The 15,486-nt window shown below is 29.0% G+C and overlaps 2 protein-coding genes across 2 annotated transcripts in view; both read right to left on the minus strand.

The window, feature by feature from the left end:
• Positions 1 to 13,951, minus strand: part of LOC107451303 (uncharacterized) — a 62,293-nt gene extending 48,342 nt beyond the window's left edge. The window contains exons 1-2 of the transcript XR_015435902.1: positions 5,629 to 13,951; positions 4,140 to 4,182 (exon numbers count right to left, since the gene is read on the minus strand). The gene's annotated coding sequence lies outside the window, so the exon portion shown is untranslated. The remainder of the gene's footprint in view (positions 1 to 4,139; positions 4,183 to 5,628) is intronic.
• On the minus strand, positions 1,370 to 15,284 carry LOC107451296 (uncharacterized). Its single transcript, XM_087149631.1, has 2 exons — positions 13,957 to 15,284; positions 1,370 to 3,489 (listed from the first exon to the last, which is right to left on the minus strand). The coding sequence occupies exons 1-2, from the start codon at positions 15,079 to 15,081 to the stop codon at positions 1,534 to 1,536; spliced, it is 3,081 nt and encodes a 1,026-aa protein (XP_087005757.1). The 5' UTR covers positions 15,082 to 15,284; the 3' UTR covers positions 1,370 to 1,533.
• Between the last annotated feature and the right edge of the window lie 202 nt (positions 15,285 to 15,486).

Genomic DNA, 15,486 nt, shown 5'->3' on the forward strand with positions numbered 1-15,486 from the left:
GCTACAACATATACTCGCAGGGCCTGATCTAGAAATGTGGACGCCCTGGTCCTTACCTTAAATTAAATTTACAGGTTATTTAATTCTGAAATTTTTAAATTATAATTTTTATTAAATTCTTAATTTATAACACAAGTATTTTAATATATATTAGTAAATTAGAGCTTATCGTTATTTAAATTTTTTTTAACTCACAACTTTAAAAATTCTTAAGGAAAAACACAAAAATAAATTATTTGTAACATTAAGGGGACCCTTAGAAATGTGGGAGCGCTAGACCTGGGTCCACTTGAGAAATCAGGCGCTGTATTTTATATGCAAATAAGTATGGTTTCCACCTATAAAACACACGTCGATAAGAGTAATTGCTTAGTTGTATATAAAAGTACTATTTATGATCTTTACTTAGTTACACATCTAACATTGTTATATAGATATATAACATATTATGTTCGACATACTTTCTTTATATTTTTTGACGCTAATTCGAAAGAGATTGAACACGAATGGATAGTGGACAGCTATATGGGCATAACTCTTTGGTAAAAGGAAAATTAAAAATTGTAGAACATATTTTTATAATTGTTGAATGTTTGGATTTTGATTATTTTTGAGCTATTTTAACTGCATTAAAAGTAGATTAAATTATAATTTAGTATATTTATACACAAAAAACCTTATAACTTCTAAACTATCCTATCGGCTCGCACTTTATCTCATTAGATTCAGCATGAATTATATAAATATGAAATAATACTTCAGACATATTCATAGAAAAGAAAAAAAAGCAATGTTAGGCCAATGGTCACAAAAGAAAAAAAGAAAAGAAAAGTTAATTTGACACGAACTGAGTAATGACATATTCAATTCAAATACCGTTAAAGTCAAATAATTTCAAAATAAAGTTTCCTATAACCTATCAAAATGTGCAAAATATCCTGATAAAATTAATGGTCAGCAATCTCTCACAGTAAATAAGTTTGCATAAATAAGTACACAAATCAAAAATAGAAATTATTATGCATAACAATCTTCTAAACTCATGTTGAACAAATGACTCGTGTTTATCTAATTGATTTACCTTTAAAAAATACACATGAAACCATGCATTATTAGTCTAAATAACTATGTCAGATGTGTATACAAAACCTTAATAACGTCTGAACTATTAGTCCCTTAGACTAGAATATTGTCTTATTCAATTCAGCATTTAAAAAAAAATGCTCTCCAAAGCAATACCCCTTTTGTCTAAAAAACAAAATATATGTAAGTTATGATTGATTAAATGATAGATTACTCATAACTCCACAGTTATGAGTAATCTATCATTTTGATTACTTTACAAGTACAAAGAAAAACAAATAAGAAATTAGAACACTAATAATATTTATTCTCAAAATTACACAGTGGTTTAAGAATAAGTGTAGTTAGGAAACCCACTAACTGAAGAATAAGGTTTTTATTGTCAGCAGTACAGATGATGCGGTTTTTGGCTAAACAATTGTTTGCATGAAAAAAAGCCTATTATATAAACTAAATTTTATTATCAGCATGAACAAATTTATTATGCTGAGTTAAGTGATTTTTCCGAGAAAATTTTCTATTGCATATATTACAAAAATGAAGTTCTTTCGCAGTTTGGACAGTATGTACAAGATTGTGTTTAGTTAAACAATATTGCCTTGAAAAGCTTTTATTACAGATGCTACAAGAATAAGGTTTTTCGTTTGTATGGACAATGCTATGTTTAGTTAATTCACTGTTTGTTGAAAAACTTTTATCACATATATTACAAGAAAAAGGTTTCACATTAACATGAATACGCTTATGTACATATAAAACAGAACTTGATGAAAAACGCTTGTTGCATATGTGACAAGAATAAGGTTTCTCACCAGTATGAACAACACTGTGAGTCGTTAACTGACTCTTATGAGCATAACTTTTATTACATAAGCTACAAGAATAAGGTTTCTCACCAGTATGTACAATGCTGTGTTTTAATACAGCACTTTTTGTTAAGAAACTCTTATTACATATGCTACAAGAATGAAGATTTTCACCAGTGTGAATGAGGCTGTGCCTAGTTAAATGAGTTTCTTGATTAAAACTCTTATTACATATTTTGCAAGAATAAGGTTTTTCTTCAACATGAACCAGACTGTGAGAAGTTAATTGAAATTTACGAGCAAAACTCTTATTGCATATGGTACAAGAAAAAGGTTTTCTCCCTGTATGCAGAAAACTGTGAGTAGTTAAATTACTTTTTTGAGAAAAGCTTTTATTACATATATTACAAGAATAGGGTTTTGCATCAGTGTGAATACGATTGTGGACATTTAATTGACCTATTTGAGAAAACTTTTTATCACATACACTACAAGAATAAAGTTTTACCTCCATATGACTAAAGCTATGAGAAGTTAAATGACTTTTTTGAGAAAAACTCTTACTACATATATTACAAGAAAAAGGTTTTTCACCACTATGAACATAACTATGAGAAATTAATTGAGATTTACGATAATAACTCTTGTTACATATGCTACAAGAATAAGGTTTTTTTCCAGTGTGAAGAAGACTATGACTAGTTAATTGACTTTTTTGAGAAAAACTCTTATTACACATAGAACAAGAATATGGTTTTTCTCCCGTATGAACACGAATATGAGAATCTAAATGACATTTTTGAGAAAAACTCTTGCAACATGTATGACAAGAATAAGGTTTTTCATCAATATGGGCAAAACTATGAGTAGTTAGCTGACTTTTTTGAGAAAAACTCTTATCGCACACATTGCAAGAAAAAGATTTTTCCCCACCATGAACAAAACTGTGAGAAATTAACTGAGATTTTCGAGCAAAACTCTTATTACATATGCTACAAGTGTAAGTTTTTTTACCAGTATGAAGAAGACTGTGAGTATTTAACTGACTTTTTTGAGAAAAACTCTTATTACATACAGTACACAAATAAGGCTTTTCACCAGTATGAATGCGAATATGAGAAATTAAATGACAAGTTTGAGAAAAAGTCTTATAACAAATATGGCAAGAATAAGGTTTTTCTTCAATATGAACAAAGCTATGAGTAGTTAAATGACACCTTTGAGAAAAACTTTTATCACATTTATCACAAGAATAAGGTTTATGACCAGTGTGAACCACACTATGAGAAGTTAATTGAGATTTACGAAAAAAACTCTTAACACATATATTGCAAGAATAAGATTTATTACCTGTATGAAGAAGACTGTGAGTAGTTAAATTATTTTTTTGAGAAAAACTTTTTTGACATACATCACAAATATAAGGTTTTTCTCCGGTATGAACACGAATGTGTGAAACTAAATGACTATTTTGAGCAAAACTTTTACAACATATATGACAAGAATAAGGTTTTTCTTTAACATCATCAGAGCTGTGATTTGTCACAGAAGGTTCATTCGAGCAGCTATTAGAACTTTCAGTAAACATAATACCTAAATTTTAATAAATAAAACTATAAAGGATTTAAAAACCAGGAAATTAAGTATGTACAGAAATAATTTCACATGAGCACACAATTTTTATTAAAAAAAAAAGAAAAGATTCCTTTGAATTTAAAGCATTTTTTCATTCGAATAATGCTTTACTAAAATGCATGCATAGTATTAATGTAATTCATATTTAAATGACTATTAATTAGAAAAGTATTAAAAGAAAAAACAATAAAATTTGCACAAGGTTTTTTTTTTCAGTTAGTTAATCTTTCAAAACAACTGTTTTGAGTAAATTTAATCGACATCTTATATAAAACATGAAGTAAAAAAATAAAGAGTTATAGGAGTTCACAAATTATTATCAAACTGAACCATGATATCTTTCTTTTATTAGCTGATAATAAAATATTAAGTTAAACAGTTGATTAAGTTCTAATTTTATTTCAATATCAAGACACCTTCTGAAGAAAAGATAACATTTCAAACTGAACTGTGGTATTCTCACTATCTTTTATTGCACAGCTTCAGAAGCTATAAAAGAATTAAACAACATAAGGATACCTCAATTTCAAACATAAAAGATTGATTACAAAGCTAAGAGATTGGTATGCTATAAGATACGAATAAAAGGTATGCTAGAAGCGACTTCTAGCATACCTTTTATTCGTTTTTATATCATAACACTTCTGCTTGTTTTTATCTAAAAGAGAGTACAAATATTTAATAGAGTAAACTAAACAATGCTTTACATTAAAATTAACTTATAAACACAAAAATATCTTACAACTGAGCAACTTATCTTTTAACTAAGAAATTATCAATATGAAGAGGTATGTAAGTGATGTTTAATTTTATAATTATGATGCAACAATATGTGGATGATTTTCTCCAAAAAGTCAATTTTTGCCTAAGACAGTTGGAAAAATTCATCCTTTAATTACCTTAATGTTAATAATTTGCACTTATTTAAAAATAATTAAATTTTACAAAATAATTATAATAACATGTAAGTGTAATTACATTAGATTTACATATTTATATTAATATCATTGATATATTCAAGTATGCAAATCAACGACCAGTAAAGTGTCAGTTAAATTTTTACTCTTTTACTGAAACGTTTTGAAAGCATGGAATTTGCAGAAAAAAACTTTTTCATTGCGATTTTATGAAATCCAAATATATTACTAAATGACAAATTTGTCACCTATGAGTATGATTTTAGCAATTTTTGAAGAACATTTGGTGACAATTGACACCATACTGGCTAGAACCTTAGTAAGAATATTCTTGTAATTTAATACTAACAATACTTATCAGCTAGTCAGGTGCAATGAAATTCAAATATTTTAATTAAATTTTAATCAATTTACAAATTAATTTTTTTTACTTTTTATATTTTGTGAACTCCCCCCCCCCCCAACTCCCCTTTTAATTCAATGATTTTTAAGAAAATAAATGAAATAAAAGTTGGCACAGAGGTCTATATTTTGGGGATTGTAGAGGTTTATAGTATTGTCATCTGGTGAGCCAACAACATTCGCCAAGGTTACAAATGGACTTTAAACTTGCAAAAAATTTTAAAAGAAAACATGTAGATGTTTGCCCGGGGGTGGCTACGATTTTAACCTCTCGAGATGGTCCCTTTCTGTGATTCTTTTTCACTTTCTTGCAGGTCACTGCCCAGAAATTGCCAAGACTTGGCAATTATTCTGTCACAAATCAAGATACGGAAATTTCTCCTATATTTATTGGCGACTCATCGCTTGCACCATGCTAATCGAAAAGTATTATACATAAAAACTTTATTATTTTAAAAAAAATTAACAAAAAACATCATTATCATGTTATTAGATATTTGTTCAACATCTACAAACTCAAATAGTATCATAAAAATTAACTTTTTCAGCTCAGAAACAAACCGATGCATACTTCTTGTTTTCAAATTTTGGAAAATTTTTTATTTTTAGCGCTTGGAGTTGTTACACGACCGACACGAAAATATTTATATACCCTTTCAAACCCTTGAAACTGAAAGAAATTATCTATAATTCAGTATCCAGATTTTTCACACCAACTACATTCGCTAAACGGGTTTTTATTTATTTTTATAGTGAAATAACGTATTACGAAATTATTTCCATACCATTATGTAACTACTGACTAAAAAATTCTTCACTTTCCAAAAATCCGAAGGTCTTAGGGGAAACAATTCAAGCTTGAATGTGAGTAATATTGTTATACTCTGTAGAATCGGGTAATTTTTTTTATTACGGTCAACAAATCTAATTTAATTCAAGATTTAATAGCTATTAGATCTTTGGTAAAACAAATACAATAACAAACTTGTGGAAATCGCTCTAAGCTGTTTATTTCTGTAATGCTAATTAACTTAATCCAATACTTCAAATAATGAAAGTCTTGCGACTGACGTCAAGTCCCCTGATGAAACTTCATTATACGAGCTGTAGATGGCGCTAGACAGAACTCTCTACCTATGGTAATACTTTACCATAGGTAGAACCAGAAGAACATTCCTCCAAACTGGGAAAACGAAAAAAAATCTGGGAAAGACTCGTACATTGGATTCAAAAGAAGGCCCGGTGTTATGTTTTCACTTCGAAAACCAGGACCAACTGGTACTTCTCGAGCCACCAGCTTCAGAACGGACAATGTGAGCAAGTTTCACGAAAATTTAGAATTAACTCTCCAACGTAAGAACTTTTCAGGTAGTAAAATTTTTAATCTTGGCGAGTCAGGGCTCACAACTGTTCATGTACCACCAAAAGTTATAGCTGGAAAAAGAGTAAAGCAGGAGTTGCAAATGACACCAGGAATGCTTGGTAAACTTATAACAATTATTTCTGCTTTAAATGCCATTGGTAATTCAGTGCCACCATTTTTGATTTTCCTTAGAAAGTTTTTTAAACATCATATGCTAAATGGGGCACCCCTTGGTACCATTGGGGCTGCAAATCCACGTGGTTTGTCAACATTTCAAACATTTTTGCTTTATTTCAAACACTTTGTAAAACAACAAAAAATAACAATATCATCCTAATAATTGACAATCATAATACATTTATAACTATTGCAGTCATTGATTTCTGTAAAGAAAATAGAATTATTGTGCTCACTTTGCCACCTCACACCAGTCATAAACTGCAGGCTTTGGATCGTACCGCATTCAGTTCTGTTAAAAAACATTATAATATTGGTTGTAATAAATGGATGCTTGCACATGCTGGAAGGCCTATAAAAATCTATGATATTGCTGAATCTGTAGGCATAGCATATACTATTTCCTTAATACCAAAGAATATTGTTTCTGGTTTTCAAGTAAATGGAATCTATCCCTTTAATCGAGATGTATTTGATGACATTCTTACATTTTTATCAGCTATTGTGAGTGATACGCCAATTCCATCAACAAGTTTATTTATGCAAAATATGAATGAGTCCCTAGTAAGCGATTCGCTTCTGACAATAATACCTGAATGAGTGAGACTATTTCCAAAGGCAGAAACTCAAAAAGAAAATAACCAAGGTCGAAAAGGGAGGAAGATCTGCGATTTATACAGACATTCCTGAAGAAAAAAAAGGCACTTGAAGAATAAGGCTATTAAGAATAAAAAGGACTCTCAGGGAAAACAAAAATAATGAATGAATAGAAAAGGTAAAAAAGTGATTGAAAAGCTCCGGTTTAGCAGTAGTAGTTAAGATGAGGATTTTATGCTCTCAAAATTAGTGGGAAATACATCTAGAAGAAAACCAGTAATTAGTGATCTATATAATGATAACAGTGATGATGCTTGTAGCTTAGATGAAATGAGCAGTGAAAGTGACAAGGAAATATTTAATGATAAGAAAAAAGTGGTTAAACAAAACCATTTCTAATTGCAACTTTAATACTAATTTGTGTAATAAAATTTTTAAAAATTTAGTTTTTTCACAATTGGTTAGGATCAAAAATATTTGCAATAATGTTGAAAGTTTTCGGGAAGATGTGAATAATTTGAGCAATAATGATTTTCCTTTTAATTTTTGTAATGTTAATTTTTTAATTAAGAAAATGATTGAAGAATTCTAGGTTTTTATATATTTTTTTCTTTTAACAGGGCGCGATTCAAGTCTTAACTGAGCAGCCCCAGTTAAGCATTTTATTAATTTGTTGCGTATTTCTTTCTCTTGACTTCTTTTATTTTATTTTCTATCTGCGCATAGAAGGAGTTGTTTTCTTTAGTTTTCAGTGTTTCCTTTTCATTCGGCTTGCTTGTGAAATCGATGTTTGACCTGGTTAAGTGAGTTTTTACTTTCTGATGATTTTGCTTGAGTTTCTTTTCTAAATTGGTTATTTGTACTTCATGTTTTTTCCTGGACTTCTATACAAAACCATCGGGGTACTGAGGGAGTTAATTTAGGCATTTGCTTCTCCCTCAATTAGAAATGGTTTTGTTTTATGGCTACCGGGGCCGGCACCCCCTGAAGACGTCGGCTTCGGTGGTCATATTTTTATTTCCTTCGTTTCCTTTATTGCTACTTTTTTGAAATTTCTGCTGCTTTTTAGCGCGTTTTTTTCAAAGAAGTTTTATCTATTTAGAATTTTAAAAAAAAATTTGTTTTCTTTTAGTATTGTTACTTTTGTAGGTTGCATTGAAAGAGTTGATGGTGTTATTGATAAATATGAGCTATTATTTTTGAGAAGAGTGACTCAAACTACAACATTTATTTATCCCGAAAAAGAAGACAAATCATAGGTAGATTCAAATGACATTTTGTTAAAACTTAAAGAACCTGAGCGAAGCAATGAACAATCTTTAGGTTTGGTATTTGATTCTGAACAATTGACTACAAAATTTGTTAATTGGATTTGCATAGAAGTACTTGAGACTAACAAAATAAAGCTCTACTAGCAAAATTAGATAATGTAAACTTATTAGTTATACTATTTTTAGAAAATTTATACCTAACTTTTCACATCAGTTTAACTGTCCCAAGGCGCCACACTAAGAGGTACACCTTGGGACAAATAACAAGATAACTAAAAAAAAAATTAAAATTTTTTCTATGACAGATACAAAACCGAAACCTAGGTAAAAATGCTTTCAAATGTTACAAGAGTACCAGGTAAAATTTGTTAATAATTGATCAAAATAAAAAAAAAAATTGAAAAAAGATAGTAAAAAAGTGTCCCAAGGTGAGCAACTCTGCCCTACTACAAAAACAGTTTCTTAAAGTTATCTAACAAAGCTCTCAATGTATTTTAATGTGTTAGAATAGCCATAGATAGAAATACATCGACCATGAACTTTTGTGTGATCTTTGATACAATACTGCCCATTGGCCAATTTAATAATTATCAGAATAATTGTGGATTTTCCTGACAATTCTGTCGATATTTTCAAATTCCCATAAAATTCTAGGTGCATCCTGTTTCCAATGAAGAGTCACACTTTTGGATTAGTTTCAGTGTTATAAATCATATTTTTTCATGAAACTTTTAAATTTCAATTTGATTATAATATTATTATTTAAAAGTTAAAAAATAAATTTGACTAGATGACACAATATTTTAACTCCAAACATTATAATAATACAGATCCAACAGAAGAGCTTAATCATACACCCAATTATTTCGTTAGGGACTTGTGGTTTTGATTAGAGAGCCCCCCAAATGATTGATTACCCCCAAACTGATTATTGATGATTATTGAAATGATTTTGATTGATTACCCCCAAACTCACTTCATAAGTTAAAAAACTATATTTCAGAAAAAAAGCATACAATTATAAATAAAATTAAACAAATATAAATATGATGCTTTTTTCTGTGAGGTGTTTGTTCTTTTGAATTAATTACAGTAAAATTGGATGCAACAACATTATTTGTTTTGCAAACTGCATGCAATAAATTGTACTATGCTTTTTATTGAGCATAGCTAACTAAAGAGTTTTTCTTAAATAGACAAGGCATAAGACTTTTTCAGTCAAAATTGAGTTTGTTCTTTTGAAGAAAACACAATGATCACTGATGCTAAAGTAGAACTTCAAAAGTAAAAAAAAAAAAAATAATAATAATAATTAATAAACTCTGGAAAGTATTTAAAAGATTAGAATTCAATAAAGAAAATAAACTTAGTTTTCTTTCCTTTGAAAACATAAATGGTAAATAGTAAGATATTTCTACAGGTCTTATATACCACATCACTACCTCTCTATGTCTTATTTTTAAATAAATTTAAATAGTATTTACATTAATAAAGGGGATCAGAAAACTTTAATGTAGATTACAAGGGAGGCAATGCAGTGAAAAGTTTTAGAACTTCAGAGTAACATTTTACAAAAAGGTGTTATACACTAAAATGCTAATGTATATTCTCAATAGATGAGTAATGAAATGAACCTAAGGTAAAATATAATCAATCAAGTATAAATTATAATTTATTTTAAATAACAAAATTATATTAAAACATATTACTTATTTCATTTGAGTATTAACTGAAAATACAAATCACATAATATAAACATTTAATCTAAAATATAACAATGGAATAGATGAGTTCATTTCTTTACATTCAAATGTTGAAAAATTACTTACATGAAAGACTGAGTTTCTCGATTTATTTGCTATTTAAAGGATATAACATTTTATAGTGCTTATGTATGGTGGTGCAAAAAAAGAAAAAAAAATTAAAAAAAAAAAAAAAACCTATTTTGAGTAACATTAGATAAAATTTTATTGATGTTACTCATATTATTTCTTTTTCATCTAACTTAGTTACTATATTAATTAGTGTTGGTAATTAAGTAAAAAATTAAGCACAAAAACCTACTTTCCCTAATTGACATAACTTTTTGGACCAAACTAGAGAGTTCTACCTGCTGCTTGCAATCCCAACAACAGAGCTGCAAAGCGCAATTCATATCAGATTGCTTTTAATTAGTCTTCAAAAAATAAATATTTATTAGAGGCAATGCTTCTTGCTTTTTCCTAACAATCATTAGAACTACTTGCATAATTTTTTCTAGATCACTTCTCACTTCACCTGCCCAGTTCCCAATGAGAAGATTATAGATAGAGCAACAAAAATTCAAGATGCTGGTGTGGATTAATATTCTTTTAAAATAAAGCAACTTTACAATTTATTTACTCAAAAATTTATGAAAAATTTAAATAAAGCAAGATGCATTGTTAATAGCCAGACACAAGAGAAAGTGGCTGCAAAAGATCATAAATCTAATGCTAAACTAAAATACCCTACACCTAGAAAAATAATAATATAAAATAAAATAAAAACTTGACTTAGGCATAAAACAACTCAACTAACATTTTCTACACACCTTCTTATATAATAAAATTCATAAAATTATATTACGTCTATATTAATCATGAAGTAGGGAAGTTTTCTAAATGGGAGCAGTTACGTTTTAAATTATTTTATTCATTCTAAAGGTATGATGAACCTATGATAATATTTCAATAGGATAAATAAGCTCAATGTTTTTGCCAGTCTCTTGAATAAACTATTCAGAAATTCAGCTACTAATTATAATTTTCATAACTGAATTTGGAATATCATATGTGGGTCTTTCAATTATTATCATTATTTTATAATATTGTACATTAAAAGTACATGCAGTGGTTTATGCACAATTCAATTCGGGAGAAGTAACCAAAGAATTATTTTGATTTGTAATAGACTCCTCTACCCTTGGCTATGCTGTAATTAAACTATCGAGCCAAAAGTATTCAGACACTGAGTGGTACAGAATTGGAGAGTTCTGAGGCATAATATGATGTCAGCCCCCCTTTTGCCTCAGTGACAGGTTACACACGTCTGGGGAGACTTCCCACATTTTTAGTAAAAAAGAATACTTCTCCGCATCATCACAGCTGGAGTATGAGCTACCAGTGAGTTTGGTTGATTTGACTGGCTACATAATCTGGTTTCTAATTCAACCCAAGATGTTCTGCGAAGCCATGATGGTTCAGAGGATAGGGCACTAGCCTTCCAATGAGGTGACCAAGGTTTGAATCCCAATTATGGGTTGTATTGATAACATCGCTGATGCAAAATATCCTTAGAGGTAGAAGACGGATCATGGATTAGAATCTCCTTGTTATCAGGCTAACCTTGGAAGATTTTAGTAATTTTCCTCTCAATGTAACATAAATGCAGCTTACTTCAACCAAAAGTCTACTACAAATGGTAGCTCGTCCCAATTAAGTTTGGGGTACTCGTTTCCTGGATTGAGTTCAAATTTACAAAGATATGGAGTAGAACATTGATAGTTGTAAACCATAAAATGGCTTGGTTGTTCAACCACTGATTATAAAATAAAAGTTTCTATGGGATACAGATCAGGGTTCTAAGAAAATTAGCCCAGTTTTTGAACATTCATTCAGTCTAACCGAGGATGCCCAGGTCTCGACGTGTGAATGGTCCCATAATCTGGCTAGAAGAGAAATCGGCTTTCCCTGAAATATTGAAAGAATAATATTGAAAGGGATCTGAATGTCCACATGCATCTCAGAGTTCATACTTCCATCCAACCACAATAACTAAGGGAACCGGGCTAAACCATGATAAATATTTCCACATAATGATGATTTAGATGTCTGTATGTATACATAAAATTATTTCATTTTTATATATTTTCCTCATATGACTTGTAATAAAGTTATTATTTAATGTTCACAGTTATCTTTTTATCTAATATTAAAAAAAAATATATAAATGCTGGTTCTAAGTTTTTGGTAAAGGCAAGAACAAAAATTTTTTTCTAGTGTTTAAAATTCAACACAAGGAAGAAAAATAAAGAGGATAATAAAAATATATGCATCAACACAAAAAAAAATTTTTTTTTTTTTAATAATTAAAGATTTAAAACTTAATTGATTTATAGACTAAATTACTGTTATTCAAAAAAAGATTAAATGAAAGGTTTAAAATATTTTGGTTATATTGCCCATTGCTTACAAGTATTTTAAAAAGAAAAATGTTTCTGTCAGTACCTATAGTTCTGTTGGTACAGTACACCTATTAAAGTAGATGAAAATCCAGTCACTACATCAAAGTTTTTGACAAGTCTTTGTGCACAAGTTTTTGTATTTGTATTCTTAACAATTAAATTTGTATTTCTTATAAGGGAAAAAAAATTATACCTTATTTTATGCAATTCATTTCAGGTTTATAATAAAAGCAAAATTGATACCATATTGCTATATATTTTTTATGCATTAAAATTATGAAGAAAAAAAAAACTCAGTTTCAAATTTTTAGATAAGAAATATATATAATTCCCCTCCTCCACAATAAATGATAAATAAAAGTCACTACCGTTTTTTCAATTGATTAACTACAATTTATTATTTGTTTTCTATTGATCTTTGTAATATTTTTATTCTTTTTGTAAACTCTGCATACAATTGCTACAGATAAAGTAAAAAGTTTTAATTTTTGTTTTATATGAAATATGCAAGTATAAAATATGAACATTATCATATTGATAAATTATCTAAGAAATTTATAATGTTGACACCTTAATAATTGTAAAATGTAGTATGGTTTGCAACAATTTGTCTAAGACACATCATTTTGTTCTAGTCACAGTTTCTTAATATCAATACAATGAGAATCATTGAAATAATTATTATAATAAGTTTAATTACTAAAGATTTTTAAAAAAATATACAGAGGAGAACCGATTATCCGGAATGATCGGGACCATCGCTATTCCGGATAACTGATTTTTCCGGTTTTCTGAATCGTTGCAAAAAGTCGTTTTTTTTATTGTTAAACCAAACTGAAAAAAAAAAAAAATATTTGGAAATAATCTTAAAAAGAAGAAAAAACGATGAAGTAATACAGTAATGATTATTTCTAAAATGATGGTATGGTAAACATCTTTCAAAAAAGAAAGAAAAATCCTAAAATCTTATGAGGAAAAAAAAATTTTTTTTTTTAAAAATGGCAGGAAAATTCATCGAATTTCGTTCCGGTTTTTTGGTTTTCTGATTTCCGGATAATGGGTTCTGTACTGTATAAGAAAATGAAGAGTAATTGTCAAATCTTCAGAAAATTTTAAATTCAGCGTATAGGAAATAACAGAAAAAGGTTCCAAGCATGGAAAATTGTTAGCTATTCTTATAACACCTTCAATGGAATTACAAATTTGATCTATAATTCATGTCTTTGGGAATGATTTGCTCTTTACTTTTAAAACACAATAATTTGAAAATATAATTTTGAAAAAATATACATTCAATTGAATTGTCTGCAGAAAAATTATAACAGAGACAATGACTATAACTATATTGATACTTATGAATGGAAAAAGCTGAAGTCACATCACTTCTAATATGAATGCTGCTGATAGGTCAAAGAAACTTTATAAGAAAATTTTTTATTTGTTACATTTAGAAAAAATTTAAATATATATATACATAGAAGTGGCCTCCGTGGAGGTTTTACCTTTCAGTTTTGACTGATTCAGTGATATTCTCCATCAGTTTCACTTGTACCTCTTCTTGGACATTTTCGAGACTTGGTGCTGTTACTGATGTGGAAATCTTTTCAGTCTTTTCCGAGATTTTCCCACCCTCCAGACTTGCTGAGCATTGTGGTGCAGGTTCCAGAATGGAAATTTCCTCAGTCTTTCCATTGATATTCCCTGTCAGTCTCTCTTCTGACACTTCCTGCACATCCTTAAGACTTGGTGAGCATTGTGGAGTAGGTACTGCAACGGAAATCTTCTCAGCATTTTCACGAGTATGAATGCGTATGTGATTATTTAAAACACTCTTAATTGAGAAGCTTTTATTACATATGCTACAAGTAAAAGGTTTTTCACCAGTATGGATAAAGTTGTGATTATTTAACTGATTTTTTGCTATAAACATTTTATTACAAATATCACAAGAATAACGTTTTTCACCAGTATGGATAAAGGAATGAGTCACTAATTTAGATTTTTGAGAAAAACTCTTTCCACATACTGTACAAGAATGTGGTTTTTCACCAGTATGGACAAAATTATGTTTAGTTAAATCACTTTGTGTTGAAAAACTTTTATTACATATTTTACAAGAAAAAGGCCTTTCTCCAGTATGAACAAAACCATGCGTTTTTAAACTACTTCTCTGGGAAAAACCCCTATTGCAAATATTACACGAATAAGGTTTTTCTCCTGTATGAACATAAATGTGTTTCTTTAACACACTTTTTAGAGAAAATCTTTTATCACATATATGACAAGAATGAGGTTTTTCACCAGTATGAAGAAAACTATGAGACACTAAGTTACTCTTGAATGCAAAACTCCTGTTGCATATGTGACAAGAAAAAGGTTTTTCACCAGTATGAACATTCATGTGATTTATTAGATTGCTTTTTTTAGAAAATCTTTTGTTACATATGCTACAAGAAAACTTTTTTTCACCCGTATGAATAAGAGTGTGTGTAATCAAAATACTTTTGTTGGCATAGGTCTTATTGCATATGACACAGCGATTTTCATCAGAATTCAAAATATCATGGGTTGCAGAAGAATTTTGAAAATCTGAATCTGAAGAAATTTGAACTCGTTCACTACACATGGTTAATACGAGGCTTCAGTTCTTTCTTTTACATAAATAATAAAAAAATGCAGAAAATTGTTTCAAAAGCTACACCAGTATGGTAATTAAATATAAGAGCTATTGCAAGCTCTTCCAATCATTAAAATACAGTTTCTTTTTGCTTTCAACTTCTTGCTGATGTAGTTTACTTTATTTTTTTCTAAAAGCAAACTTCTTTTTGCTTTATTTTTTTCTTCTCCTTGTTTTTAAAATTAAAATAAGTAACAGAACTCCATTAGAAGATGATTTTAATGCGGTTTATTTTCTCACAGATATGTTCATAGAAAAACGATTGAATTCAAGCACAATAACAAAAATAATTTTATTGAATGATTTATATTATTAATGATTCCATATTCAGTCACTATCACTGAAATATTGTTT

This window comes from Parasteatoda tepidariorum, chromosome 8 (genome assembly GCF_982258835.1).
Source record: "Parasteatoda tepidariorum strain Cologne lab strain chromosome 8, Ptep-v5.0, whole genome shotgun sequence".
Lineage (NCBI taxonomy): Eukaryota > Metazoa > Arthropoda > Arachnida > Araneae > Theridiidae > Parasteatoda > Parasteatoda tepidariorum.